A 27,860-nucleotide genomic window follows, 5' to 3' on the forward strand; every position below is an offset into this window, starting at 1 on the left:
TTCTGTTAAATTATGATGTTTATATCAATAAAAATGCAATATCAACAAAACACATTGTACTGTCATGCTTTTGTACACAAGGAAATTACTCATACATGATAGTGCGTAACATGTTGCTTACAATGCAAGTATTTGTGTAAGTAATAATGTACAAAGTTATCGTGAATACAATTACAAAATGGACCATTACAGGCACAGTTTGAAATGGATTGAAAACAAAACTCTGGGAACAAACACGGCAGTGAAAGAAGATATGGTGAGAGAGGGAAAAGGGGTTGGGAAATGGTGAAAGGGGGTGTGGGTCATTAGCGGAAATTTGAGAAATCGATGTTCATGCCGTCACATTGGAGGCTACCCAGATGGAATATAAGGTGCTGTCCCTCCAACTTAAGTGTGGCCTCACCAGGACAGAAGAGGAGGCCATGGATGGCCATATTGGAGTGGGAATGGGAAATGGGATTAAAATGGGTGGCCACTGAGAGATCCTCCAGATACTGCAGACACGCACAGTGAAGAGTGGAGAAACCAGCAACCATTGAAAAATGAGGTCATCTCCTGTTGACCTTACAAATTCTAGCAGGGCAGTGGTGAAGTTTTCAGGGATTATATCGTCTGGATTGTTGGCACACAATCTGTGGCTTTTATGATCCATGCAGATCAAACTACTGGTTGCTTGATATTCTCTTCCTGCCATATCCGCAGACTCATAACACCGATTGGATCTGTACCACTCGTTCAAAGCCACCCTGCCTCCCCGTTTGCTTTCCCAAAGCTTTCCTTGAATACTTGCGAATGTTTGAAAGCTTCAAAAGGTTTTAATTTTATTGACAGTTTTAATAGTTTATAATCCCTGAGACTGGCTCTTGCTATCCCTCTGTTAGTACAGCCAACCCCTTGCTCAAGCGTTCCTGTGCCACGTTGCTCTCCTCCGAGTGTCTGTTTGCCTGAGAGCTTGATACATCCAGGGCCAGGCTGGAAGAGGCAGTGTGGTCCCTGGACAGAGGATTCTGTGGTTGGCAGAAGATTTGTATCCATGTTGACCAGGATCGTGGAATGGATGATTCCCCACAAGATGTCCAAGTTTCTTCACCAGTGCTCATGGTACATTTCATCGACTGGAAACCTTGTCAGGGTCACTAGCAGAATCTGGTGTCGACAAGTGTCCAGTCCAGACATTACAGGTGATGCAAAGCAACACAGGAATGATCATTATCATGTCTGACACAGGAAAGGCTTACAAAAAGTTAAGCAAACATATTTCCAGCAGGACTTTCCAGCACCATTGACATCATGAAAATGAATTGATATGAAAAATTTTATTTATAGAATCACATTTATATGTTCATTACTGTTAATTCATCATTGATTCTTCTTAGTTGCTTTTCTCGTTTAACCAAATACAGAGTGATAATTGTGCCAAATGCCAGCAAAAATAAGCCCATGGCAATGCAAACGTTCATGAAAGTGACTGCCTGTTTATTCTCGCCTGAATCTGAAAAAAATGAAAAGTGAAATTTCATCAGTCGTGTTAAGTCTTCTTTCAAAACATCTGTGACTGCAACTTCAAAAGAAGCTCTCCGATTTTCCCCTTTACGCCTTCCCTTTGCTTACAGCAGGAGATCAGGAATCGCTGTGAAAGTATTGCCACTTGCTTTTTGTCACTTCACCAGGTTCAGGAACTACGCCTCAACTATCAGGCTCCTGAACCATCGTCAATAACTTCATCCACCTCAACACTGAAGTGATTCCACAACCTATGGACTCCCTTTCAAGGACTCTACAACTCATTTTTCATTTTAGACACTATTCATTTATTATTACAGTATTGTTTTTTGCACAGTTTGTCTTTTACACATTGGTTGCTTGTCCATTGTTGTTTGTGTGTAGCTTTTCATTGGCTCTATTGTGTTTCTTTGTATCTACTATGAATGCTCACATGGAGACAAATGTCAGTGTAGCATATGGTGACATATACAATTTGTACTTTGATAACAAATTTACCTTTGAACATTGATGTCCTATATTGTGTGATTATTCATGCTGCAGTCTAAGAAAGAAATCACCATTGTATGAATTAAAGAAATTTTGCAAATCATTGTTCCCTCTAAGTTGCACGGGTGCCTGGCAGCACAATAGCTGAAATGCTCCCACGCACATAGCCTTTGTTGCGGTGCATTTGGGATTTTCCTTTATATAATGTGCCAAGCTTTTTTCAGGCTGCATAAAAATAGTTGGTCTGTGCAGCTGTGAAATGAAATTGAAGGAAAAGACCACAGCCTGCTGCTGGCAATCCACACTCTCAATCTGCAGCCATCTTCCTTGTGCTCGGTGTCTGAAGCTCGGCGAAATGCCTGTGAAAAATGCCGGCAAATCCGCCAATAACGTGTCAAAGAGCGTTTATCAGGGCAGCGACAAACCTGCTCAGATCCGTTTCAGTAACATCTCAGCCGCCAAAGCTGCTGCAGATGCTATAAGAACAAGACTTGGTCCAAAGGGCATGGATAAAATGATTCAAGATGGAAAAGGTGATGTAACCATTACCAATGATGGAGCAACTATATTAATGCAAATGCAGGTGTTGCATCCAGCAGCAAAAATGCGGGTAGAATTGTCAAAAGCCCAGGATATTGAAGCTGGTGACAGGACCACTTCTGTTGTAGAAATCACAGGAGCCTTGCTCGATTATTGTGCTAAACTACTTCAAAAAGGAATTCATCCTACAATCATATCTGAATCTTTCCAAAAGGCTGTGGAAAAGGGAGTTGAAATTTTGAATGGCATTGCACAACCCATAGAACTAAGTGACAGAGAATCCCTCCTGAACAGTGCAACTACTGCTTTGAACTCCAGAGTGGTTTCTTAATATGCCAGCCTTCTTGCTCCAATGAGTGTTGGTGCAGTAATGAGCGTAATTGATCCAGCAACTGCAACTAGTGTGGATCTCAGAGATATCAAAATTGTCAGGAAACTGGGAGGAACAATTGATGACTATGAATTGGTGAATGGACTGGTTCTGACTCAGAGAGTTGTCAATATGGGCATAAGTCGTGTAGAAAAGGCTAAAATTGGACTCATACAGTTCTGCTTGTCTGCTCCAAAAACAGATATGGAAAATCAGATCATAGAGTCTGACTATGCTCAGATGGACCGTGTTTTACGTGAAGAAAGAACCTACATTTTGAACTTGGTGAAGCAGATTAAAAAAGCTGGATGCAATGTCCTGCTGATAAAAAAATCAATTTTGAGGGATGCATTAAGCAACCTGGCCCTCCATTTCCTCAACAAGATAAAGATTTTGGTGATTAAGGACATTGAGCGAGAAGACATTGAGTTCATCTGTAAGACTTTAGGCATAAAGCCAGTTGCTTATTTTGAGCAGTTCACACCAGATATGATGGGCACAGCAGAGTTGGCAGAAGAAGCCACTTTGAATGGATCTGGCAAATTAGTCAAGATTACTGGTTGTGCCAATCCAGGGAAAACAGTATCCATTGTGGTTCGAGGGTCCGATAAATTGGTCATGGAAGAGGCTAAGCGTTCCATTCATGATGCTTTATGTGTTATTCACTGCTTGGTAAAGAAAAGGGCTTTAATTGCTGGAGGTGGAGCTCCTGCGATTGAGTTAGCACTGCGTTTGACGGAGTACTCTTGAACGCTTCATGGTATGGAGTCTTATTGTGTGCGGGCCTTTGCCGATGCCCTGGAAGTTATCCCTTCGACTTTGGCTGAAAATGCAGGTCTTAATCCTATTTCTACTGTGACGGAGCTGAGAGAAAGACATGCACAGGGAGAAAAGACTGCAGGAATTAATGTGTGGAAGGATGGTATTTCTAACATTCTGGAGGAGCTGGTTGTTCGGCCTCTGCTGATCTTCCCTCAGTGCCCTGACCTTGGCAACAGAAACTCTTCGCAGTATCCTAAAGATTGATGATGGGGTGACTGCACGATAAATTCACTGTGTTCAACATGTGAAAGATTTCAAATTCCCGGTGGTTTCAACCGCCTTGTCAATGAACCTTGAGACAAGCCATTCGTTCCCATTGACTTGTTTGTGTAGATTTGTTACATCTGTTTCTCTTCAACTAAAGACTGCTATAACTGAATAAAATGCTGGGAGTTTCAAATTAAAAAAAAAGAAATTGATGGAAAAATTGTTGCAAATGTATGGCGCCCCCCCCCCCTTCATGGAGCTCCACCCTTTGAGAATGTATAGCATAAATTTGTGCAACTTTACCACGAATCATGACTAAACATCAAAAATTTGCAGGGCTCTGGCTTTCTGAGTTTCTATCCATTAAAAACTGCAAACTGGAAATTATAGAGAATGAACCATGAGGTGTGGTAAAACGTCTCACTAGCATAGATAGGTCTAGGTGTGGATAGTAGGGAAAGTGACCATCTCCATATTCTTTGTAACTGAACATATGAGCGATTCAACAAATTCAGAGTGCATTTATATCAAAGCGAAATTCGTCTTCCCCACAGACAGTCACGAAACAAAGAACCAGTTTGAAGAAAAACATCAAACTCCACTCGCTGCCACGCACAAAATAGAATCGGTCCAACGGCAACAAATAACAAGCAAAAACACAAAATCAAAAGGCATATTTCAGTTCAGTTCTGCTCAGTGTTTGTTATCTTCAGGCTGCACCAATTAAAAATTGCCAAAATGTAGTAATAAATAACTAATTCCCTGATAATTCAATTTATTGTAGAGTAAAAGAAACAACTCACCTGCCAAAGGCCGGTTGAACCTCCTGATGATAGTCTGGTTAACAAGATGATTCTGTATTTCAGCCACAAATTTATTACACATGCTCACTTGAGCAACTTCAAGAATACTTTTGAGCGAGTAAAGTCCATCTTCAGTTTTAGAAAATGAAACGTCAGGCTTTAAGTGCTTGTTATTATCTTCACAGTGCCAGGAAACAGATGCCTCAGGATAACCTCGAGATGTTAGAATGAAACTTGTACCAGATGATTGGAATTTGACCAGGACATCTGGCTCACTGTAGTATGCTGTGGGTTATTAAATAAAACTGATTGGATTATTCAGCAGAGACTTGCATCTTTTGATAATAAATAGCTTATGAAGCATTGGCATGATTTCTATTTGTTCCAGATATAAAACCAAATGAGTATGTTGGAAAAAACATCTTCATTGCACAAGGAGAAACCAGTTATCTTGCAATTACTGGCAGCAGGGACTGAGTCAGATCCTTTCAATTCTCGTCAGTATCAACACAGGAGGCATTTCTTAAACAAGGAAGCTTTAATATATAATCTTAATAAAGGAAAAACAGACTATGTAAACAAGTTAGCAAGAAACATAAAAACATACTGGAATTTCTGTATGTAGATTAAAAAAAGCAAGTAGCTGAAGTAATTAGAGTTTTCTGGAGAATAAAACTGTGGAATGAGTCATGTGAAGTGAAGAAATAGCAGACACAGAACATTGGGACACTGACAAATCTGCTGCAACTCTTTGCAGGGTAGACAAAGGAGATGCAGTAGATGTGGTGCACTTGGATTTTCAGAAGGCCTTTGACAAGGTGTCCCTCATGAGGCCGCTTAGCAACATAACAGCCCATGGAATTACAGGGAGATACTAGCGTGGGTGGAGCTTTGGCTGGTCAGCAGAAAACAGAGAGTGGGAATAGAGGGATCCTGTTCTGACTGCCAGATACCAGTGGAGTTCCACAGGGGTCGGTGTTGGGACCGCTGCTTTTTACGATGTATGTCAATGATTTGGACTATGGTATTAATGGACTTGTGGCTAAATTTGCCGAAGATACAAAGATAGGTGGAGGAGCAGGTAGTGTTGAGGAAACAGAGATCCTGCAAAGAGACTCAGATAGTTTAGGGGAATGGGCAAAGAAGTGGCAAATGAAATACAATGTTGGAAGGTGTATGGTCATGCACTTTGGTGGAAGAAATAAACAGGCAGACTATTACTTAGATGGGGAGGGAACTCAAAATGCAGAGATGCAAAGGGACTTGGGAGTCCTTGTGCAGGATAGCTTAAAGGTTAACCTCCAGGTTGAGTCGGTGGTGAAGAAGGTGAATCCAATGTTGGCACTCATTTCTAGAGGTATAGAATATAAGAGCAGAGATGTGATATTGAGGTTCTAAAAGGCACTTGTGAGACCACACTTGGAGTATTGTGTGCAGTTTAGGGCTCCTTATTTTAGAAAGGATATACTGACATTGGAGAGGGTTCAGAGAAGATTCACGAGGGTGATTCCAGGAATGAAAGATTTATCGTATGAGGAACGTCTGGCAGCTCTTGGGCTGTATTCCCTGGAGTTCAGGAGAATGAGGGGGGATCTCATAGAAACACTCCAAATGTTAAAAGGCCTGAACAGATTAGATATGGCAAAGTTGTTTCCCATGGTAGGGGAGTCTAGGACAAGAGGGCACGACTTCAGGATTGAAGGACGTCCATTCAGAACTGAGATGCAGAGAAACTACTTTAGTCAGAAGGTGGTAAATCTGTGGAGTTTGTTGCCACGAGTGTTTGTGGAGGCCAAGTCATTGGTTGTGTTTAAGGCAGAGATAGATAGGTTCTTGTTTAGCCAGGGCATCAAAGAGTATGGGGAGAAGGCAAGGGAGTGGGGATGACTGGAAAAATTGGATCAGTCATGATGAATGGTAGAACAGACTCAATGGGCCAAATGGCCTACTTCTGCTCCTATATCTTATGGTCTTAAATATTTTATAACTGTCCTCACAGCAGAAGATCACAGCCGCAAGAGAAAGAGCAGGCAAACCAATAAGTCTCTGGGTTTATAAACCGCCCGGGGCCCGTGGCCAGCATTCTAAGGTTTTAAATAAGTGGTTGAAGTGAATGCTTTGCTTATGAATCTTCAAAATTTCCTAGACCCTAGATTAAGAAATTGCAGATTTAACAACCTGAATACAAATGTAACAACCCAATTCAAGAAACTGAGGAGATAGAGAGCAGGAACCTATAGGCCTGTCGGTCTGATATCAGCCAAATGTTGGAATCCATTGTTAGGGAAATGGTAGCAGCATATTTAGAAAATCGTGATATGATCAAATAAAATCAGGGTGTTTTAGTGAAAGAGAATCAAGGCTTTATTTTAGTTCTTTGAGAACATCATAAGCAAAGAGAGTATTTGCATTTCTCCAAAGCACTAGAGAAGATGCCACATAAAAGGCCATGAAGCTGCTTTCTCTCTGCATTGTGTTGCACAGTTATTACAGTAACTAGTCACATGCAACGGCACGGTATTTGGTCGCTAGCAGCTGGGACTGAGCGGCAGTTGTTTTCGGCGGACCCCTGTGCGACTGAGCAGCCCTATTTAGGGACCGCACTGCTCACCCCAATTGGGGAAGGGCCTAGAAAAGGTGGCCTAAAAATTGCCCATTCAATCACTCAACTGGATAGGTTACCGCACCTATTGGGCTATTCCACTACTGCGGTCGAAATAAGAAACAATTACAACCTAAAACTGGCAACATGGAATGAAAGGACTCTCCTGGACTCGTATGGCATCTCTGACAGACCTCATTGGAGAGCAGGCTTGATCGCTGCTGAGCTGAGGTGCTACAACATTGACATTGCTGCCCTGAGTGAGACCAGGTTCCTGGAGGAAGGCTCTTTAACAGAGGAAGGGATGGGTTACACCTGCTTCTGGATCGGTTGCCCCGCCCCCCAGGTGGACAACATCTCCACGGAGTAGGATTGGCCATCAAGAGCACCTTTCTACCATGTCTCACAGAAACACCTGTTGGCATTAGTGAGAGACCAATGACCCTCCTTATCCCCCGGCAAAGAAACATTATGCCACGCTTCTCAATGCCTATGCACCAACTTTGCCATCTGAGAATGAGGCCAAGGAATGCTTTTATCAGACATTGGGTGAAGTTCTTTGCTGGATCCCTAAGAATGATCAGATCCTTTTGCTTGGGTACTTCAACGGCAGGGTGGGACACAACAACAGGATATGGAGTGGAGTGCTAGGTAGGCATGGTATTGGCAAGGTCAATGGAAATGGCATGAGGCTACTTACTCTTTGCTCTGAGAATAACCTTACCATAACCAACACCATCTTCCAGCAGAAGACAAAGTATGAGACCTCGCGGATACACCCTCGCTCTAAACATTGGCACATGATCGATTTCATCATTGTGAGATGTAGTGACATCAAGGGTGTTCTCATCACCCATGATACGAGAGGTGCAGAGTGCTGGACTGACCATTGTGTGACTGTGGCCAAGCTCCATATGAAAGTGCGTCCCCCACCCTTGCGGATGCAAAAACCCAATAAAAAGCGGCTAAATTGCAACCGCCTGAGAAACACAGAAGCAAAAAGTGAGTTTCGACACATCCTAGCTGAGAAACTAAGGGAGCTGGAACCTTGTCTGAGTTCAGAAAATACCATGGAACAACAGTGGACCTGTATCAGCACTGTGTTCTATGAGGCAGCAGCCCAATCCATCGGCCATAAGAGCAGAAACCACCGAGACTGGTTTGACGATTACTCAGATACCATCCACAACTTGCTCAAGGACATGGATAAAGCACACCGGGCAACTTTAGATAACCCGTCATCCATCAGCATCAGGCAGCATTGGCAGGCAGTTTGGAGGAAAGAGGGAAAGGCAATACAGGCCATACAAAATGAGTGGTGGACAGAAAAGGCACATGAAATCCAATCCTTTCCCAATAATAATTCTTACAATGCTGTCAAAACCATCTACGGCCCAATAAATCGATGCGTTACTCCCCTGAAAACAGCAGATGGTCTAACACTTCTGAAGAATCAGAATACCATTCTGCTGAGGTGGGCTGAGCATTTTAACACCCTGCTTAATCAGGATTCTGATGCAGACCCCACCATCCTGAATGAACTGCCTGAACTTCCTCCTATCCACAACCTCAGTCCACCACCAACCACCAGGAGGTTCTATCAGCTGTCCATTCCCTTAACAGCAGCAATGGTTTGTTAGAATAGCTACTACGAGCTCCCTCCATTCAGGTTGGGGATTTAGCACGGAGAGGAGCTAGGAAGCAGAGGATCATTTTCAAGCCGGCATGCTGCCAATGGTAGGCTGTTACAGGGATCACAATGTGAATAGAAAGTCTGCAATCGTTAGTGAACTTCCCTCTTCTGGCATCACAATGGGAAGGAAGGTTCATGATGAAGACATTTTATATGGTAAAGATCAAAGGACAATTCCATATTTGTAATGCTTCCTTTGATCTAAACACCTCCCTCCTCGCACCCTCACTACCAACACTCAAATGACGCCCTCCAATTAACTGTGGTTCACGGTTCTTCGGAGCCGATTGTTCGGAGCCGCGTGTTAGATTTAATCCACAGTTCATATTCCGACCTGAAGATTGGTGGCTGAAGTTATTTGCTATATGCGCTAACCCCAGAAAATGTACTAACACCAAATTAATATTTTTTTCCCCAGAAAGACATGTACAAAGAGAAAGTTAAAGCCAACTTGCCTGCAATTTCCAATGACACCGTCCCTTTGGCACTCCCGATTACACTGCTGACAAAGCACATGTACTGGCCTGCGTCTTCAACTCTCAGTTTATCCAGCTTGAGCGAAATATTGCCATTTCTGAGTTCCTCTGTAAATAGGCTCGTTCTGCCTGAATACTGCCTGTCCTGTTTATCATGCTGATCTTTGCCATAATGGTAACTATGTACCACTTTGTTGTCCCTGGTGCGTTGCCAGGTGATTACAATATGTTCGAGCGAGAAGCCGTCAATAACTGCAAAGCCACATCCAAGGACAACGCTTTGACCGTGGATACCAACTGAAGGGGTCTTTGGTACAACAACATCAAATGCATCTGGAAAATAAATAGTCAGGGAGACCTTTAAACATTTTTGCAGCTTAATCTTTGTTAAGATGCATTTCAGAATAGGCCCTTCGAGCCAGATAGGCCAGCAATGCCCTAATATAATTATAATTACAGTCCTGGACAAAGTCGAAGAGCAGAGATGGAGCAAAGAATAAAGATGGCACTTTTGCAAGATCTATCACCACATTCTACGCCTTTCAAAGTACACCCTCACACCTGGTGTGTTATGTGCTATTACTTAGCCGAAGGAAAATAAAAAAGGGTGATATACCAATCTGGAAAAGCTACACTGTTTTCTGCCTGTAAGCAGAGATGAGACACCACGTACCGTGAAAAATACATCTTAAAGGTACAAGCTGTTAAAAATACTAATTACATCAACAGAAAGAAGCTCCGATCACAACTCCAATTTTAGGCTTCAACTAATATCTGATAAAAAAGTATGTTAAAAAAAAGCAACCCAGGCCGACAGTCCTAACAGTCTGAGTGGAAACAGCCCTCAAGAACCAAGAGCAAACCTGCACTGTCTCTGCCTGATCACATTGGCAATCAGTCAGCAATTTCAGACAAGTGATGTAGGATTCCTTTGATGTGTGACTTTCACAGTGACAACTGAAGATACGCCTTCACATTTTACACATAAAGATTGCGTGCTTTGAGCAGGGGTGCAAGCAGGCTTGCCTATCTTTAGCCTGTCCAATTCAAGGGGAGTGCAAAGTTATGTCATCCAGTTCCAGTGCCTTGCATCTCTCCAAAGTGAGAGATGAAACAGGTACAGGTTACACCACTATACCATACGTTTGCACAATGCAAGCTGCTTATAACACGATTGGTGGATTAGGATCAATATTCACATTACAAAGGTTGCATTGGTTAAAGCATGATGGCCATTGGAAAAACCTGTTTAAATACTTTGACAGTATCTACAATCTGTTCTATTATCATATGACTTTCTACAATGCAGTGTTTCTCAGGAATGCTGTGCATAACCACGTGTATGCACATTACATAAGACCAAATTTACATGGGTCATATGTTTCCCAGTTTAGTTCTCACAAAGATATTCACACAAAGATATTCTCACAAAGATATTCTCACAAAGATGGCGTCTGAGGTTTTTGTGGGCCTAGGAGAATTCTTCCAGTTCGTGCCTATGCATGAGAGGGAGTGGGGAAGGCTTTAGGGTTCTGATGTTTTTGTCATCCATTCTTTAGGGCGTTTCTGTTTCATGGGTGTCTGAGAAGAGTAAGAATTTCAGGTTGTATGCTGTATACGTTCTCTGAAATTAAATTGGAACATTTGAACTTGGGCAGCATCTTTCGTAACAGGTAAAAACAATGGCTCATGGAAAATTAATTGTTCAATGGTTCCATTTAATATCAGAGAATGTACAACCTGAAATTTCAGGTTCTCTACAACCTGAAATTCATATTCTTCGCAGACATCCACAAAACAGGAAAAACCCCTAAGAACGAATGACAGAATTGTCAGAACCCTAAACCCTCCCTCCCCCTCCCACACAGAAGCAGCAGCAAAGTATTAACCATCCCCCCCCTTGCCTCAGCAAAAACATCAGCCACCCCCCCCCCCCCCAACCACCTAGCATTCAAGCAATCGCAAAGCCCTCAAAGAGACCATGGTCTGGAGTCCTTCAAAGACCAACAGTTAATCCAAACATGGATCAGCATGTGGCTGTGTGATGTGACAGGAAACAAGCAGAGATGATAGTGCAAATGCTGAGGATCTTTGAAGAGACTGATTTGGCTTTTTTTTTCACACAATAAAATGAGTAAATTCAGAACTGACTCAGTTCCATTGTACAAGTACTGCTGAGGTTTACAATAGTGGGCAGTTCACAGAACAGTGAACCACAGATGCAGAAATGGCAGGATTTGTTCAAAAAGTTGATCTGCAACAGAATCTTTGAAAAAAGGAACTCTTACTAAAATGATTGAATTGAATTGACTTTATTACTTACATACTTCATATACATGAGGAGTAAAAATCACAGACATACTGTGGTAAACTACATATAACTGTCTGGACACCCCCCCCCCCCCACCACTGACTGCTCCTGTGGCTCCTCCCACAGACCCCGGTATAAAGGTGATTGGGGCCTGAGCCCGGCCTCAGTCTCCAGGATGTAGCATGGTGGTCAATTGCTGCTTGTTCTTTCTTCCAGTCAATAAAAGCCTATATCTCGCCTCACGTCTCAGAGAGTTATTGATGGTGCATCACATGCAAAAAAAATTGTTACTGAAAGCTAAGTCAGTTCTGGAATTACTGCCTCGCCCATTTAACAGTGGTTACATGCCTTAGGTTTATCAATTACCTGAATCTGTTACTGTGAAAGTCACAACACTGTAACATTTAAATAACAGATCTTTCGTCAATATGTTTATTGCTCCTAAGGTGTGATCAATTACTGAAATTGATGACATCAGTGTAATTTATCATCATTTTTTACATGGTAAGGAGATCCTAACTCGGGTCATAGCACAAAGATCTTGAGGTGGGGCTTGGAGGGTGACAGATGCTTCCCAGAGGTCGTCAGTTAGGCACCCCCTTTCTTAGTTCAGTTTAAGCCCTCTACACCTCCAGAGGGCTCAGCAGTGTGACCCAGCATCCCAGGGGCACTCCCCTCCACATCTAGCCAACCATGGGTCATTTTAGGACCCAGCTGATGTCATTCCTCCTCATCCACAGCCAGTGGCTGCTTCGCTCGGCTGCCTCTGAGAGTTCTTTCACAGCCTTTATAAACATTGCAGGAGGGAAGGGTTAGACTGATCTTAAAAGGTCAGCACAACATTGTGGGCCGAAGGTCCTCTACTGTGCTGTAAAGTTCTACGTTCTCTGCCTACATTTCCCACTGATCAGCAACTCTGAAATTACTGCAATTCAATTGAAAGGATTTTGGATATTTTTAAAGTTATAATTCCAGGTGGCAATTTTCTGTAAAGACAACTAAGTAGTTTTCTTTTCTCTTTTAAAAAGAGCAAGCATCGCTCAATAGAATTAAAAACAAAAACGATGTGGAAATCTTAATCAACAACAGAAAATGCCAAAAGCACTCAGTAAATCAGACAGTAATTATGGAAAGAGAAACAGAGTTAAAGGTTCAAGTCAAAAGATATTTCATCAGGTCTCAGTGAAATATTAATTTTGATTTATTTCCATAGTTTCTGTACTACTTTCATAAGGTTACTGTTTTTATCTTAAATAAGACTTACCAGAAAGTAAGGCATGTGCCCAGAGGATTACAGCACAAAGCACTCTGTAGTGGGTTCTGCAAAGATGAGGTTCCTAAAAAAGTGAGTAAATTTCCAAAAGATTAATAGTCAATCCAAATTTTTTTTGTAAACGTAAATAATGAAATCCTGGACCTCCTCACCATACATTTACTTGCCAGACTTTAATTATATATTGAGCCATTCCGCCCAGCAATCCCCCGATTTAATCCTAGCCTAGTCATGGGGATTGACGGGGAAGCGCAGGAGTTGGAGCAGGGTCACAAAGACTCCCCAGTGCTGGAACCTGATAAGTAATGAAGGAGGTGATGAGAAGCATTAGGGGAGAGGAGAGGGACAGATGAAACCACATGTGGGAGGGGATCTGGTGAGTGAAGTATGTCAGCTGTGGTCGTGACTTTATTTTATTTATCCAGATACAGTCGAGCCACCCCCTGACTTAACCCCAGCCTTTTACAAAATTAATCTACCGACCAGTAGGTCTTTTGACTGTGGGAGGAAACCGGAGCACCTGGTGGAAACCCACATGGTCATGGGGAGAACGTACAAACTCCTTACAGGCAGTGCCGGGAATTGAACCTGGGTCACCTGTACTGTGGAGCACTGTATTAACCACTACGCTGCTGGCCCAATGAACCAGTGATCCAATGTTATCCTTTAACGAGGTCCATTAAAGGAAGAGGCAAATCTTGCGAATGGTCCCTCATTACACTATTGCCCTGTGAATCACAGGTATACTTCTTGACTTTGTACGTGGTATGGAGGCTTCTCACAGGGCAAGTGCAAATCAGAAGTGCAGATTTGGGCGGCTGGGAGAGGGTGGGGGAAGTCTTTCAGCCCTGAATGAAAAAGTTGGAAAGTGTTCTTGTAATATCAAGGTGTTGTAAAATCAGGCCAGGGAACTTGTGAATAAGATGAACCAGATATTCAGAATCAGGTTTAATATCACTGGCATAGGTTGTAAAATTTGTTGTTATGCAGCAGCGGTACATTACAATAGATAATAATAAGTCGCACAAAAAGAGAGAAAAAATAGTGAGGTAGAGAGACAGAGAGTGAGAGGGGTGGAAGGAAAGAGAGAGAGGAGAGAGAGGGGAAAGAGTGAGAGAGGAAGGGAGAGAAAGAGAGAAAAAGAGGGGAGAAGAGAGGGAGAGGAGGAAGAAAGAGAGAGACAGGGAAAAGAGAGCGGGGGAAGGGGAGGGAGAGAGAGAGGAAGGGGGAGAAAGAGAAGTGTACCGTCTGGGACAGTGGGAAGGCAAAGAACTGTAAATAACTTGGGAAAAATTCTTCATTCATGCTCAAATTATGCAAAACATGCCAATAGGTCAGGCTAAGGCTTGAATTCCAAGAAATTAGTGCTTGAGAACTGCATTTGTACCCACAATAATTCATTAAAGATCTTGGCACAGTGTATTCTATATAGAAGATTCATACTGTTGTAATAGCAGATGGGTTATGTAAGCTATTCTTAAGCTGCAATGTCAACAAATGGTTTGATGACTACAAACTAAATAAACAGCTAAAAATAAAGCCACATCAAAATTTTGATGTTTCTTTTCCTGAATTAAAAATGTGACCAAATTTAACTCAATTGGAGAATTTTACATTTATTGCACTGAAGTATTTAATAATTTTTTTTCTATCAACAGACATAAAACCAATTCCTTACCCTGTCACATAAAGTTCTAATGGCCTCTTCTAATGTGCCACATCCCCCCTACTCTGTCCTGCATGAATCTTTAGAGAACATTCCAACCCCTGGCATTATGCAGTCTCCGGTCATTCACATCCCCTCTGTTCCTTTCTCTCTCCTCCTGATCCATCCAACTCCTCTTGCACACCTCCCCCAAGCCCACTACCCAGCTTCGATTCCCTCACCACTCTCACCCAATGGGAACCTCCCCACCCAACTACACACAGCCGTATCCGGTAGCAGGCAGACCCCAGACTGCGATTCTTCCCCACAAAGCCTTAACACTGGCTGCTCCAAGCCCCGGCGCATCTCTCAACAGGTACTTCTGCAGCCCGAAGCTGCCTGTCAGGAGAATTTCCTTACCGACTAACAAGTTTCGGGTAGAGTCAAATCTGTCTGTCACTGAGCTGATAATCGTCCAGCAGAGCTTAATGTCTGCCTCATTTGTGTGTCCCTGGGAACAGCCCTTGGATTAGAGAGTCCTCGAACTCACGTTGCTATTAAACCCTCCCCACCCGGATTCACATATCACTTACCAGCGCATGTCTCACTTCTCCACTCGGTCGGCTTCCCACTTACACTCTCAGTCCTGATTTCGCTTACTAAAAAGTATTATTCCTTCCCCAGACGACACATAAATGCAAAGGCGTGCTAGTGTTGCACACTACAACGCTGTCACCAACACCAAACATGACACACAAGCCAAATATGCAGCATAAACACAACCCCACACAGCGCACAATGTGCCAAATGTAACACGCACACAAACATGTAAAGTATTTCTCCCTGTGTCTAGGCTTTACAGGAGAAACATTTCTGGATTTCTTACCAGAATGAAAAAGAAAAATTACCATTGAACTATTTCTTCAGCAACACGCTGATCCTACTGGTCCTCGTCTGTATACTTCAGTCAAGCCTTCTCTTCCAAAGAGATCGCTGTACTAATAGAAAGCATGTTCTATCATAGTATTTATGGGAGTAGTCAAGTATACGTCATGTTGCTATGGAAGTAATAAATTGTTTATAACTCCCAATTAACAAAGTTATTTTTGAGAGTAAACCCCACTCGCATTTTCTAGAAGATTTTTGTTCCACTTTAAAACTGTACATGTAAAATATTTGAGGTTGCTTAAAAGAACACAGAACATAGGGTAAAAACAATTACTTTATCTCCAAGTCTCCCCAAACTTCTAAATATCTATCAAACTTTTGTTTCATTGTCCTGTACTATGATTGCAGGGAGCATGAGATCAACTGTATCTACAGTGCCTATAAAAAATATTCATCCCTCTTAAAAGTTTTTGTTTTCTATTGTTTTACAATGTTGAATCACAGTAGATTTAATTTGGCTTTTCGACACTGATCAACCGAAAAATACTTTTTCATGTCAAAGTGAAAGCAGATCTCTACAAAGTGATCTAAATTAATTACAAATGTAAAACACAAAATTATTGAATGTATAGCTATTCACCCCCTTTTATATGATACACCATATCATATTCTATATCAGCGGCTTCAGCTTCTCTCAGTGACTTCATTCACAGTTACAGCAAAGAAGGATTGGTGGCTGCTCAAAAAAAGGCAGTTTGTGGCCTGTAAACAGAAGTAAAAACTGACTAAACCTTTTGTCCCAGGCTTGATGAATGAACTGATGAGCTATGTAACAAAATGTCCAAGCAACAAGCTGGCAAAGGAAGGAGATACAAGAAGGTTCAACATGTATTCAGCATAATCATTATGTGCCATGTCATGGGCAATCATGACCATGACTGTTCTTGCAAACACTACAGAAGTGGTCTGCCATTGCCTTCTTCTGCGCAGTGTCTTTACAAGGCGGGTGACCCCAGCCATTATCTCTTTGGAGATGGTCTGCCTGGCATCAGTGGTCCTGTAACCAGGACTTGGGATGTCTACCTGCTGCTCATAACGACCCTCCACCTGCTGCTCCCATGGCTTCACGTGTCCCTGATTGGAGGGGGTGGGGGGGGGGGGGTAACAAGGTGCTACACCTTGCCCAAGGGTGACTTGCAGGCTGGTGGAGGGAAGGAGTGCCTTACACCTCCTTTGGTAGAGACAAGATCTCCACCCCGCCATCCACATATATTAGCTGATGTTTAACCAACCCTTTCTTTGATGCTCTCTGTTTTGGGCGACCACCAACCCCAAAGGTCGGAGGAGTGTAATGCCCTGAGTCCAGCAAGTCCAGATTTATCCCTGTGGCTTTGGATCTGTTAATGCTTCTATTGTGTTTGGGGATATTGTTTATCTCGACGCAAACTGCAGATAAGCTCAGAGCTGTTTCCTTAGTGTGAAAAGACCCTAAGATGGAGTGAAATTGGGCCATTTGGCCCATCGAATCTGCTCCACCATTTTATCATGGCTGATCCACTTAGCCTCTGGGCCCCAATTTCCTGGCTGTTCTCCCCTTATCCTTTCATGCCCTGACTAATCAAGAGTCTATCTACCTTTGCCTTAAATCTACCGCAACTGCTTGTGGCATCAAATTTCACAGATTCGCCACTCTCTGACTAAAGAAATTCTTCCTCATCTCCTTTCTAAATGGTCGTCCCTCTATTCTGAGGCTGTGACCTCTGGTCTTAGACGCCCCATCATAGGAAACATACTCTCCACTTCCACTCTATTGAGGCCTTTCAGCATTCGATAGGTTTCAATGACATTCGCCTCATTCTTCTGAATTCCAGTGAGTAGAGGCCCAGAGCCATCAAACGCTCCTCACGTGATAAGCCTCTCAATTCTGAAAATATTTTTGTGAACCTCCTTTGTGCCCTCCTCATCAGTACATCCTTTCTTTGATAAAGGGGCCAAAACTGCTCACAATACTCCAAGTGAGGCCTCACCAGTGTTTTATAAGGCTTCAACATAACATCATTGCTTTTATATTTTAGTCCTCTCGAAATGAATGCTAACATTGCATTTGCCTTCGTCACCACCAACTCAACCTGCAAATTAACCTTTAGAGAATCCTGCACAAGGACTCCCAAATCCCTTTGCACATCAGATTTTTGAATTTCCTTCCCACTTAGAAAATAGCCTACACTTTTATTTCTTCTATCAAAAGCTTGAGCATACACTTCCCAACACTGTATTCCATCTGCCAATTCTTTGCCCTTTCTCCTAAACTGTCAAAGTCCTTTTGTAGCCTGTTTGCTTCCTCAGCACTACCGGCCCCTTCACTCATCTTTGTATCGTCCACGAACTTGGCCACAAAGCCATCAATTTCCTTCATCCAAATCATTGCCATCTAAAGTGAAAAAAAAAGCAGTCCCAAAGCAGGCCCCTGTGAAATGCCAGTGTTCATGGGCAGCCAACAAGAAAAAGCTCCCTTTTATTCTCACTCTTTGCCTCCTGCCAAACAACCAATACTTTATCCGTGATAGCATCTTTCCTGTAATACCATGGGCTCATAACTTGTTAAGCAGCCTCATGTGTGGTACCTAGTCAAAGGCTTCTTGAAAATCCAAGTACATAATATCCACTGATTCTCCTTTGTCTATCCTACTTGCTGTTTCTTCAAAGCATTCCAACAGATTTGTCAGGCATTATTTTCACTTAAGGAAACCATCCTGACTTCGGCCTATTTTGTTGGTGCCTCCAAGCGCCCCGAAATCACATCCTTAGCAACCACAGAGATCAGACTAACTGGCCTATAATTTCTTCTGTGTCCCTGATGAGCGTTAATTTGTCAATAGAGTGTCATTGTCTCAATCTATACTCAGACGAGGTACCTATTAAAGTGTCCTCTGGGTGTCATTCTGTAAGTTTGCGGTCTTCTGTTGTTTTAGGTCATGCACTTCAAGGTTCAATGTATTCTGCATTCGGAGATGCTCTTCTGTACACATGGTTATTTGAGTTACTGTCACTTTCCTGTCGGCATGAACCAGTCCGGCCATTCCCCTCTGGCCTCTCTCATTAATAAGGCATTTTTGCACACCATTCTAGAGACTGCTGTGTGTGAAAGTCCCAGGAGATCAGCAGATTCTGAGATACTCAAACCACCCCATCTGGCACCAACAATCATTCGATGGTCAAAGTCACTTGGATCACACTTCTTCCCCGTTATAATATTTGGTCTGAACAACAACTGAACCTCTTGACTGTGTCTGCATCTCTCTATGCATAGAGTTGCTGATTAGATATTTGTATTAATGAGCGGATGTATAGGTGTACCTAATAATGTAGCCACTAAGTGTGGTTCCACACTGAAATTATATCAAAGGGAAAGATATCATATGATATCAGACAAAGGGACAGTTTGTTTGGGCTGAATTCCAGCATACTTAAGGCCAGGTTGAGGGGCGACGGATATTGCAGACCTCCGTTGAGGACCCAGGGGTAGGTGTACAAACAGCTGGTGACAGCAAGAAGAGTTTTACCTCAAAGTGAAAACTGTCACCCGGTTGGTGGCTGTAGTTGGGGAGGGAGACCTGGCCAGTCACCAAAAGCTGTCCCCCATCCGTTCACCAGCAGTTGCCCTAGAGAATGTACAGCTAATAATTTAGAGAGGGGGAGCTGAGGATACCATGTCAACCACAGAGATAATATTACTGTGATCCCTCAAAGTCAAATGAGGATTGAATCATTGTTGATTATGCAGTTGCTGTCCACTGCTTGTAGTTAAATCCCCCTGTTTGTCTCTTCCACAACAGGCAGCAGTTCAATCCTTGCCTATTGTAGCTCCTCTTACAATCCTTCCCTTTCTGATATCCATCATCCACTCTGCACATGAGCACTCCCCCAACAATCCGATGATCTTCGACTTTCCCCATTCCTTCCCAAGGTTTTGGTTTTCCTCGGTCCGAACACAGGGGAGCTGTTGCCTCCAGTTCTCGGTCATTCCATTCCCACCCCCTCCGAATGCTGACCAGTTACCTGGGTTTAACCTCAGGATAGGAGTGAGTGTAACCATGGCACCGCTCGAGGATCATTCCAGCAGGACTGAACAGCGCACCAAAAGTTTCATGCACAAACGAGCATGAAGAATTAACAGACACCTCCACAGCTGCACATGCAAATTCAAGATAATGTATTATCTCCCTGGAGTCAGAATCTAAAGGCGGGGGGGGGGGGAATGGGGAATTAACAACACGAATGAAAAAGGGGTGAGGTCCTGCAGCATAAACTTATGGAGCTAAATCACAATTTGACCAACATGTTATAATTCCTGGATTACTAGCTGTGCCTTTGGAGGGGTGGGGCAGAGGCTGTTAAGTAGAACCAGAAGGCCAAAGTCAATGTTTCCTGTGATTTCTTTTAACAGTTGCACGAACCAACCAACATTCTGAGCAGCAAGTTTTTACTCGGCTTGAAAAGTCCACGCCACTTTTTTTGTATATTATGAATGTTATGTTATGGATATTTAAAATGAAAATGGAAGAATCGCATACAGTACTTCCTGTAGTGTAGGTCTCCGTTAGTCTCGATATAACTGGATTTGCACCTTGGAAAGTTTCCAGGGCGCAAACCTGGGCAAGGTTGTGTGGAAGACCGACAGTTGCCCAAGCTGCAAGTCTCCCCTCTCCACGCCACCGATGTTGTCCAAGGGAAGGGCATTAGGACCCATACAGCTTGGCACCGGTGTCGTCGCAGAGCAATGTGTGGTTAAGTGCCTTGCTCAAGGACACACACGCAGCCTCAGCAAAGGCTCGAACTAGCGACCTTCAGATCACTAGACGAACGCCTTAACCACTTGGCTATGCGCCAACGTGTTTGTATTTATTAATTGAAAAGTATAATAAAATACAGTACAGCAAAGAAAGCCTTGTAAACTTAGATGGCATTGGCCTTCAGTGGGCAGGTGGTTTATGAGACTTCCATTCTGTGTTTATTGTTAAAATTTGTAACAATGGTGCAACTTGAAACACTGACACTCTAAAATGTTTCGAAGTAAAGGTTGTGGTATGTTTATTATAAGAAAATGTATGGATTATGTTAATTTAATACATAATTAATTACAGGGTGTTTCACAATTATATGAACACAGATTTCAAAATTATTCTGACATTATATAGAAGTAAATTCCAGCTGTGCATGGGAGCATTTCAGTTACTGCGCGGCTACACACCCATGCAGTTTGGAGGGAACAGTAGCCAAGGTTGGGGGAAGAATGGGGTGCAGATCAGTCTGGATTGACGGAGAGGGTGTTGAGACAGAGCTGATCACTGATAGGGGAAAACAAGTTGGGGGTTGAACCAAGGCAGAAGAAGCCTATTAGCTTCTGCCTCCACCTCCCCCTACCACGCTCCCACCCGTCACCCCTTCCCCCTCTCAGAATCAGGTTTATTATCAATGACGTATGTGCCAGAAAATGTGTTGTTTTGTGGCAGGACACAAATAATCCAAGCAACATACGCAAAAAGGCTGGACAAACTCAAGACAGGCAGCGTCTACAGAAAAGAGTAAACAGTCGGTGTTTTGTGCCGAGATCTTTCTTCCTGACTGGAAAGGAAGGGGGAGGAAAGGAGAAGAAGGCGGGGGGGGGGGGGGGGGGGTGCAGAAGTTCAAGGTGGCAGGTGATAGGTGGGGAGTTGATTGGTGGAAGAGATGGGGGAATCTGATAGAAGACCAGGGAAGGAGATAAGGTGAAGGAGCCTGACAAATAGTAACTATACGCTGCCAAACAGATAGATAGGGAGATATAAGATATACATAGACAGATAGAGAGAAAGAGACAGAGAGATTGCATGTGAAAGAGGACTTCTGTTTTACCACTATCTTCGTTCAAATTCAAGTTTGACATCTGACTCTGCATATATACAACCAAACGTAACAACATTCCTCCAGATCATGGTGCACCCACAAAACATATATCGCACACTCACAGCACGTAAAAAGTATCACAAATAAGTTAATAAAATATAATTCAAAAAGCACGTGAAGTGCGCGGCACAGGAAAACAGGCAAAAGTTTCACTCTTGGGCTCTCAACCATCCAGCAGTTTGTTTTAATTGTATCCATCTGAAGAAATAACTGGCCGCTTCTTTGAGCGTTTCAAAACTTGGAGGTTATCGCTCAAACTGCGTGACTGATACGGGACTCTGTCCAGGTAACATTTATATCCATAATGAAAAATGACAATATCCTTAGTGAAACGCAATTTGCATTTCAAGACTAAATTGCTTTATTATTCCGTCCCGCTGATTCTTTCTCTATCTGTGTTCCTTCATTGCGTTAATTCAGTTATCATCCTGGGTTTCACTGACTTCGAGGAAATGTTTGTCAGTGCCCCAGTTTAATAACCCTAAAACTACACGTGGCAAACTTGGAATTGTTTATGGCTTACACTGAAACCTGCCGTTAATTTTTCCTGCCCCGTGACAGCCCCGAGGTTCCGCTCCTGCCCCGCGACGTCAGAATTAGTGTCCAGTAAGAGGGCTTTAGCGTGAGTTTACGACTTGGGGGAAAAATGCGTGACCAACGTCACTGCGTGTTTACCTAATCGAAGAGGGAGGGGCCAGTGTCCTTCATTCAAGGGGTGTGTGCTTTGCCTCAGGGTTCCTTCTTGAATTGGCCTTGAGAAGGTTGTGATGGGTTGTGTTGAATTCCTGCTGTTTAACCACTATGTTTTTAGAAAGCCCCCAGGACTTTGACCCCGTGATGATGAGGAAATGTGACATAATGTAGCCTCAAGTCAGGATGATATGTGATTTGGAGGAAAATGTGAAGATAGTGGTAGACAGGGAGGGGCCATTGGGGAAGCCTCTCAATTATTATAGTAGTGTACCACCCCAGAGGAAGGGCGCATGAGAGACAACAGTGCTACGGGTTTTGAGAAACTGAACTCTACTTAACGCCTTGTGGGCTTTCTGTCAAGAAGTCCAAAATCCATAAATATGATTTTTGTTTTTCAGAACATTGATGAAGGTAGAGCAATAGATGTAGTGTGTATGGATTTCAGCAAGGCATTTGATAAGGCACCCCATGCAAGGCTTATTGAGAAAGTAAGGAGGCATGGGATCCAAGGGGACATTGCAGATCTAGAACTGGCTTGCACATAGAAGGCAAAGGGTGGTTGTAGATGGGTCATATTCTGCATGGAGGTTGGTCACCAGTGGAATGTTTCAGGGATCTGTTCTGGGACCCTTACTCTTCATGATTTTTACAGATGACCTGGATAAGGAAGTGGAGGGATGGGTTAGTAAGTTTGCTGATAACACAAAGGTTGGAGGTGTTGTGGATAGTGTGAAGGGCTTTCAGGGGTTACAACATGACGTTGATAGGATGCAAAACTGGGCTGAGAAGTGGCAGATGGAGTTCAACCCAGATAAGTGTGAAGTGTTACATTTTGGTAGGTCAAATAGGATGGCAGAATGTAGTATTAATGACAAGACTCTTAGCAGTGTGGAGGATCAGAGGGATCTTGGGGTCCGAGTCCATAGAACACTCAAAGCAGCTGCGCAGGTTGACTCTGTGGTTAAGAAGACGTATAGTGTATTGGCCTTCATCAATTGTGGAATTGTATTTAGGAGCCAAGAGGTAATGTTGCAGCTATATAGGACCCTGGTCAGACCCCACTTGGAGTACTGTGCTCAGTTCTGGTTGCTTCACTGCAGGAAGGATGTGGAAGCCATAGAAAGGGTGCAGAGGAGATTTACAAGGATGTTGCCTGGATTGGGGAGCATGCCTTATGAGAATAGGTTGAGCGAATTCGGCCTTTTCTCCTTGGAGCGAAGAAGGATGAGAGGTGACCTGTGTACAAAATGAGATGTGTACAAGATGATGAGAGGCATTGATAGTGTGGATAGTCAGAGGCTTTTTCTCAGGGCTTAGATGGTTGCCACAAGAGGACACAGGTTTAAGGTGCTGGGGAGTAGGTACAGAGGAGATGTCAGGAGTAAGTTTTTTATTCAGAGAGTGGTGAGTGCGTGGAATGGGCTGCCGGCAGCGGTAGTGGGGGCAGATACGATAGGGTCTTTTAAGAGACTTTTGGGTAGGTACATGGAGCTTAGTAAAATAGAGGGCTATAGGTAAGCCTAGTAATTTCTAAGGTAAGGACATGTTCGGCACAGCTTTGTGGGCCAAAGGGCCTGTATTGTGCTGTAGGTTTTCTATGTTTCTATCCAGTTACAGAGATCCGGAGGTTTGGAATGATTAGCCACAAATTTCACAACCACCTTCCTTGTGCTAGGTATAATTTCAACCAGCAGAGGGGTTCCCCTGATTACCATTGACTGTAGTTCAGGAAGGGCCTCTTAATGCTGCTTAGATATAAAGGGCAATGGCTCTCGCTTAAAAGCTCGAAGTAAATATATTATCAAATAATATGTGACCAGGTATTAACTTGAGACTCATTTTGAGAAAATGTATCCTTTGGCAATTCAGACCACTCACATCCTCTTCACATCAGCGGCACAGCAGGGGAAACTGGGAGCAGTTTCAGACTCCTGGGGGTGCACATTGGGTAGTTAAATCTGCCCGGCTCATCACCAGTCTGGAGCTGGGCGGACCTCAGACCTCTAAGATCAGATTGCTGCTAAGCAAATGCTACCTATTAACACTGCTTATCACCGAGAGCAGCATACTTTAAAAATTTGCCACGTTATTGACTAGATGCCGGGACGGCAGTTCTGCTGGGGGAAGAGCATTACTAAGGCACAACAAAGTCTGGAACCAAGACTACACTAAGTACTATTACTGGAATGTTGTCAGGGTACATAGCATTTGCAATATCCAATGGATTTCATTGTTTGGAGAGGGTGAGCCAGTATTTGTGTATAACATCATGTTGGAAAGGGGTAGGGCCAGTATTTATATGTATTGCAGTGATTGGAAAGGGTGGGGCTCATGTTTTTCGTTGAAGCTGTGATTGGACTCCCTGGGTCAAACCCTGAAATACCAGTTGAGAAAAAAGTGGTCATGCTGGAAATTTGAATATAAAACAGAAAATTCTGGAAACACTTTGCATGTCAGGTCCCGTCCAAGGACAGAGAAACTGAGTTAACATTTAAAAATCCTTTGTCTGAACTGGGAAAGAGTGAAAATAAGACACAGAGAGCCTGTTTATCACCTTCCAAGCAGCTGGGGAGGATACTGCCAGGGTTGACAGCTGAATTTTCTGGAAATAGTTCACAAGGCGCAGGAAAAATACGTCCCACAGAAGAAGTTGTTCTCGAATGGGAGTGTAGGCAATTGTGGCTGACAGGGGAAATTAAGGACTGCATAAAAGCCAAAGATAAGGGATATAAGATGGCAAAAGTGAGTGGGAAATTATATGACTGGGAAGCTGGAATTTAGAAGTGGGAGGGTTGTCACAGAGCAGTAGATACAGCAATTGTGCTTGTGAATTTGCACGTGTCAGCTACTTATTATTTAATCGTGATAGTATTTAACTCCATACTTGTTGTAGTGCTTGTCGAGACTTGGACAGAGCACAGCAACGCTTCGCTGCTGTTCTGCATTCAGCCTTTCCTGAGATACTGGACTTCCAAGTTAACTGACTTTGAAAACTAGCAGGATTCATTTAACGTTTAGATGTTCTTTTCAGCCGCAGTGGAGGCTTCATTCTCCTTTTTGAGAGTTTTAGTTAACGGCCCTGTTTGGCCCAGCGTTTATTGTTTTATTCTCCCTTGAACACTGTTCATATTAAACTCTGTGAACTATTGACCTGCTTCAGTGTCTCTCACTTTGCACTTGGGCCATATTCGAACCTAGTAACAAGGATCCCATTGAAACCTACTGAATGTTTAATATGGTGGGGGTATCCAGAACTAGAGGGCACAGCCTCAAAATTGAGGGGCGACCCTTTAGAACAGAGCTAAGGAGGAATTTTTTAAGCCATAGAGTAGTGAACCTGTGGAATGTTCTGCCCCAGACTGCTGTGGAGGCCAAGTCCATGGGTGTACTTAAGGCAGAAGTTGATAGTTTCCTGATCAGGGCATCAAAGGATGTGGCGAGAAGGCAGGTGTATGGGGTTGAGTGCGATCTGGGATCAGCCATGATGGAATGGCAGGGCAAACTCAATGGGCTGAATTCTGCTAAGTCTTCTGGTCTCTAATCTTCACTCTTCACTCCTCTACCTCAATCCAGTTGCCTCTCTGTATACCTGTCTGGACATGCCTGGACATATCCCTCTGCTGACTGCTCCTGTGGCTCCTCCCACAGACCCCTGGATAAAGGTGATTGTGTCACTGCTCCTCCCACAGTCATCCAGCATTGACGTGCTCTGTTTTACCGCTAATAAAAGCCTTTCAGTATTTACTCTACTTCCAGTCTTTTGGAGTAATTGATAGTGCATCAATTTTATTAGAAGAAATTTTAAGTCATGGAGCACGTCCTGAGACCCAACAAGTAAGATCTCGACCGGCAAACACCTGAGGCCGGAAACGCTTTTGAACTCTGGCTAGCCTGCTTCGAATCATACCTGGAGGAGATTAAAGTGACCGATTCTGCCACGAAGCGCAGAGTTCTCCTCTCCGGGGTCAGTCCACGGGTCTACTCGATGATTAGAGACCAGCTGAGTTATGATGGCGCGATGAGCGACCTCAGATGACAATACCTGCGGCCGGTAAACACCGTCTTTGCACAACATCGCTTAGCGATGCGGCAGAAGCAGCCTGGAGAGTTGAGCGCTGAGTTTGTCTGAGCCCTACAGACGCTCATGCGGGCCTGCGATTGTCGGGGGCTGATGGCCAAACAGCATGCGGAGCTCCTAGTAAGAGACGCCTTCGTCACGGGGACCAGGTCAGAGCACCAGCGGATTCTGGAACACGCCGATTTTACCTTACGTTCGGCGATTGAGCTGGCCAACACACTGGAGGCCGCTCTGCACAACTCTGATGCTCTCCAGCAACGCGATCACCCGACGGCCTCGTGGACGCTGCAGACCCCGCAACCTGCCGGTGAATCGACCGCGGCTGCTGCCAGTCGCGAGTCCACGAAGTGTTACTTCTGCGGACTCAAGAAGAACTCAAGAAGAACCCCCGGAAACGCTGCCCGGCCCGAGAAGCTACCTGCTCCAGCTGCGGAAAGAAGGGCCACTTCGCCAAGGCCTGTAAGTCCAAACCGCGAGCAGGATCGAGCAGCGCCGTGTGCAAGGCATGGGGGTCGCCATCTTGGCCGTCGCCATCTTGTCTGCACGCCGCCACCAAATGTGAGACATGGGGGCGGCCATCTTGGTCGGCACCACCTTGCACCGCCTACAACCCATGGGTGTTTACCAGGCACCCAACCGCACCAGACCAAGACAGCGATTCAACTCTGACCTCCATGACCATCGACCAAAGCACTCCCCACCAGCTCGCAAGGTCAATGATGGACATCCTGGTGGAGGGGTGCAGGACAAGCTGCCTGTTTGACACACCCAGACACGGTGCAGCATTGCGGACTTGTGACACGGCCGGTAAGCCAGAGGGTCGCCATGGCTTCTGGGTCGCATATAACAAACATCTGGGGGGGGGGGTTGTGTAGTGATGCTAGTGGTGCAGGGCAAAGCCAATCAAGACTTTACATTACTGGTCATGCCTCAACTGTGTGCCCCTGTGCTATTGGGGTTCGACTTCCAGAGCCACCTGAAAAGTGTGACAATGGAGTATGACGGGCCCCTTTCACTGTCGGAAATCCCCAGTTCTGTGGGAATTCGTCACATACCCCACTACTGACAACACACACACACTGACCCGCACACCCCACCCAACACCATGCCAACTGCCGCACTACGGACACCACTTGCAGCCTCTCCACCCTCAAGATCCCTCCCCCACCGCTGTTCGCCAACCTGATCCCCGACTGTAAGCCTGTGGCAACTAAAAGCAGGAGGTACAGCGTGGGGGACAGGGCCTTCATTAAGTCGGAGGTGCAGCGGCTGCTCGGGGAGGGGATCATTGAGGCAAGTACAAGTCCTTGGAGGGCCCAGGTGGTCATTGTTAGGAACGGGAAGAAAAATAGGATGGTCATGGACTATAGCCAGACCATCAATAGGTTCACGCAGCCGCGTACCCCCTACCCTGCATCGCGGATATGGTCAACCAGATAGCTCAGTACAAGGTGTACTCAACTATAGACCTAAAATCCTCTTACCATTAGCTCCCCATCCGCCCAGAGGACCGCCCCTACA

At 44.1% G+C, this 27,860-nt stretch overlaps 1 protein-coding gene and 1 pseudogene across 1 annotated transcript; one reads left to right on the forward strand and one right to left on the reverse strand.

Annotated features, from left to right (window-relative positions):
* On the reverse strand, positions 1-26,873 carry LOC132383334 (CD276 antigen-like). The gene is made up of 6 exons (XM_059954237.1): positions 26,811-26,873; positions 14,768-14,815; positions 13,081-13,153; positions 9,485-9,838; positions 4,735-5,019; positions 1-1,492 (listed from the first exon to the last, which is right to left on the reverse strand). Exons 1-6 carry the CDS (start codon positions 26,871-26,873, stop codon positions 1,335-1,337), a joined length of 981 nt encoding a protein of 326 aa, XP_059810220.1. The 3' UTR covers positions 1-1,334.
* LOC132383460 (T-complex protein 1 subunit delta-like) lies at positions 1,525-4,717 on the forward strand (annotated as a pseudogene).
* Positions 26,874-27,860: the final 987 nt, after the last annotated feature.

This window comes from Hypanus sabinus, chromosome 30 (assembly GCF_030144855.1).
Source record: "Hypanus sabinus isolate sHypSab1 chromosome 30, sHypSab1.hap1, whole genome shotgun sequence".
In the NCBI taxonomy this organism is placed as follows: domain Eukaryota; kingdom Metazoa; phylum Chordata; class Chondrichthyes; order Myliobatiformes; family Dasyatidae; genus Hypanus; species Hypanus sabinus.

What these genes read in the sequence shown, in the direction of transcription:
- LOC132383334 (XM_059954237.1), bottom strand. Translation starts at nt 26,873, where the DNA reads ATGGCGACGGCCAAGATGGCGACCCCCATGCCTTGCACACGGCGCTGC. An exon ending in TTAGAACTTTATGTGACAGG is followed by an intron (nt 13,154 to 14,767) that starts GTAAGGAATTGG and finishes TCACTTTTTTAG; the next exon opens with GAACCTCATCTTTGCAGAAC. An exon ending in GGTGTCATTGGAAATTGCAG is followed by an intron (nt 5,020 to 9,484) that starts GCAAGTTGGCTT and finishes AATAACCCACAG; the next exon opens with CATACTACAGTGAGCCAGAT.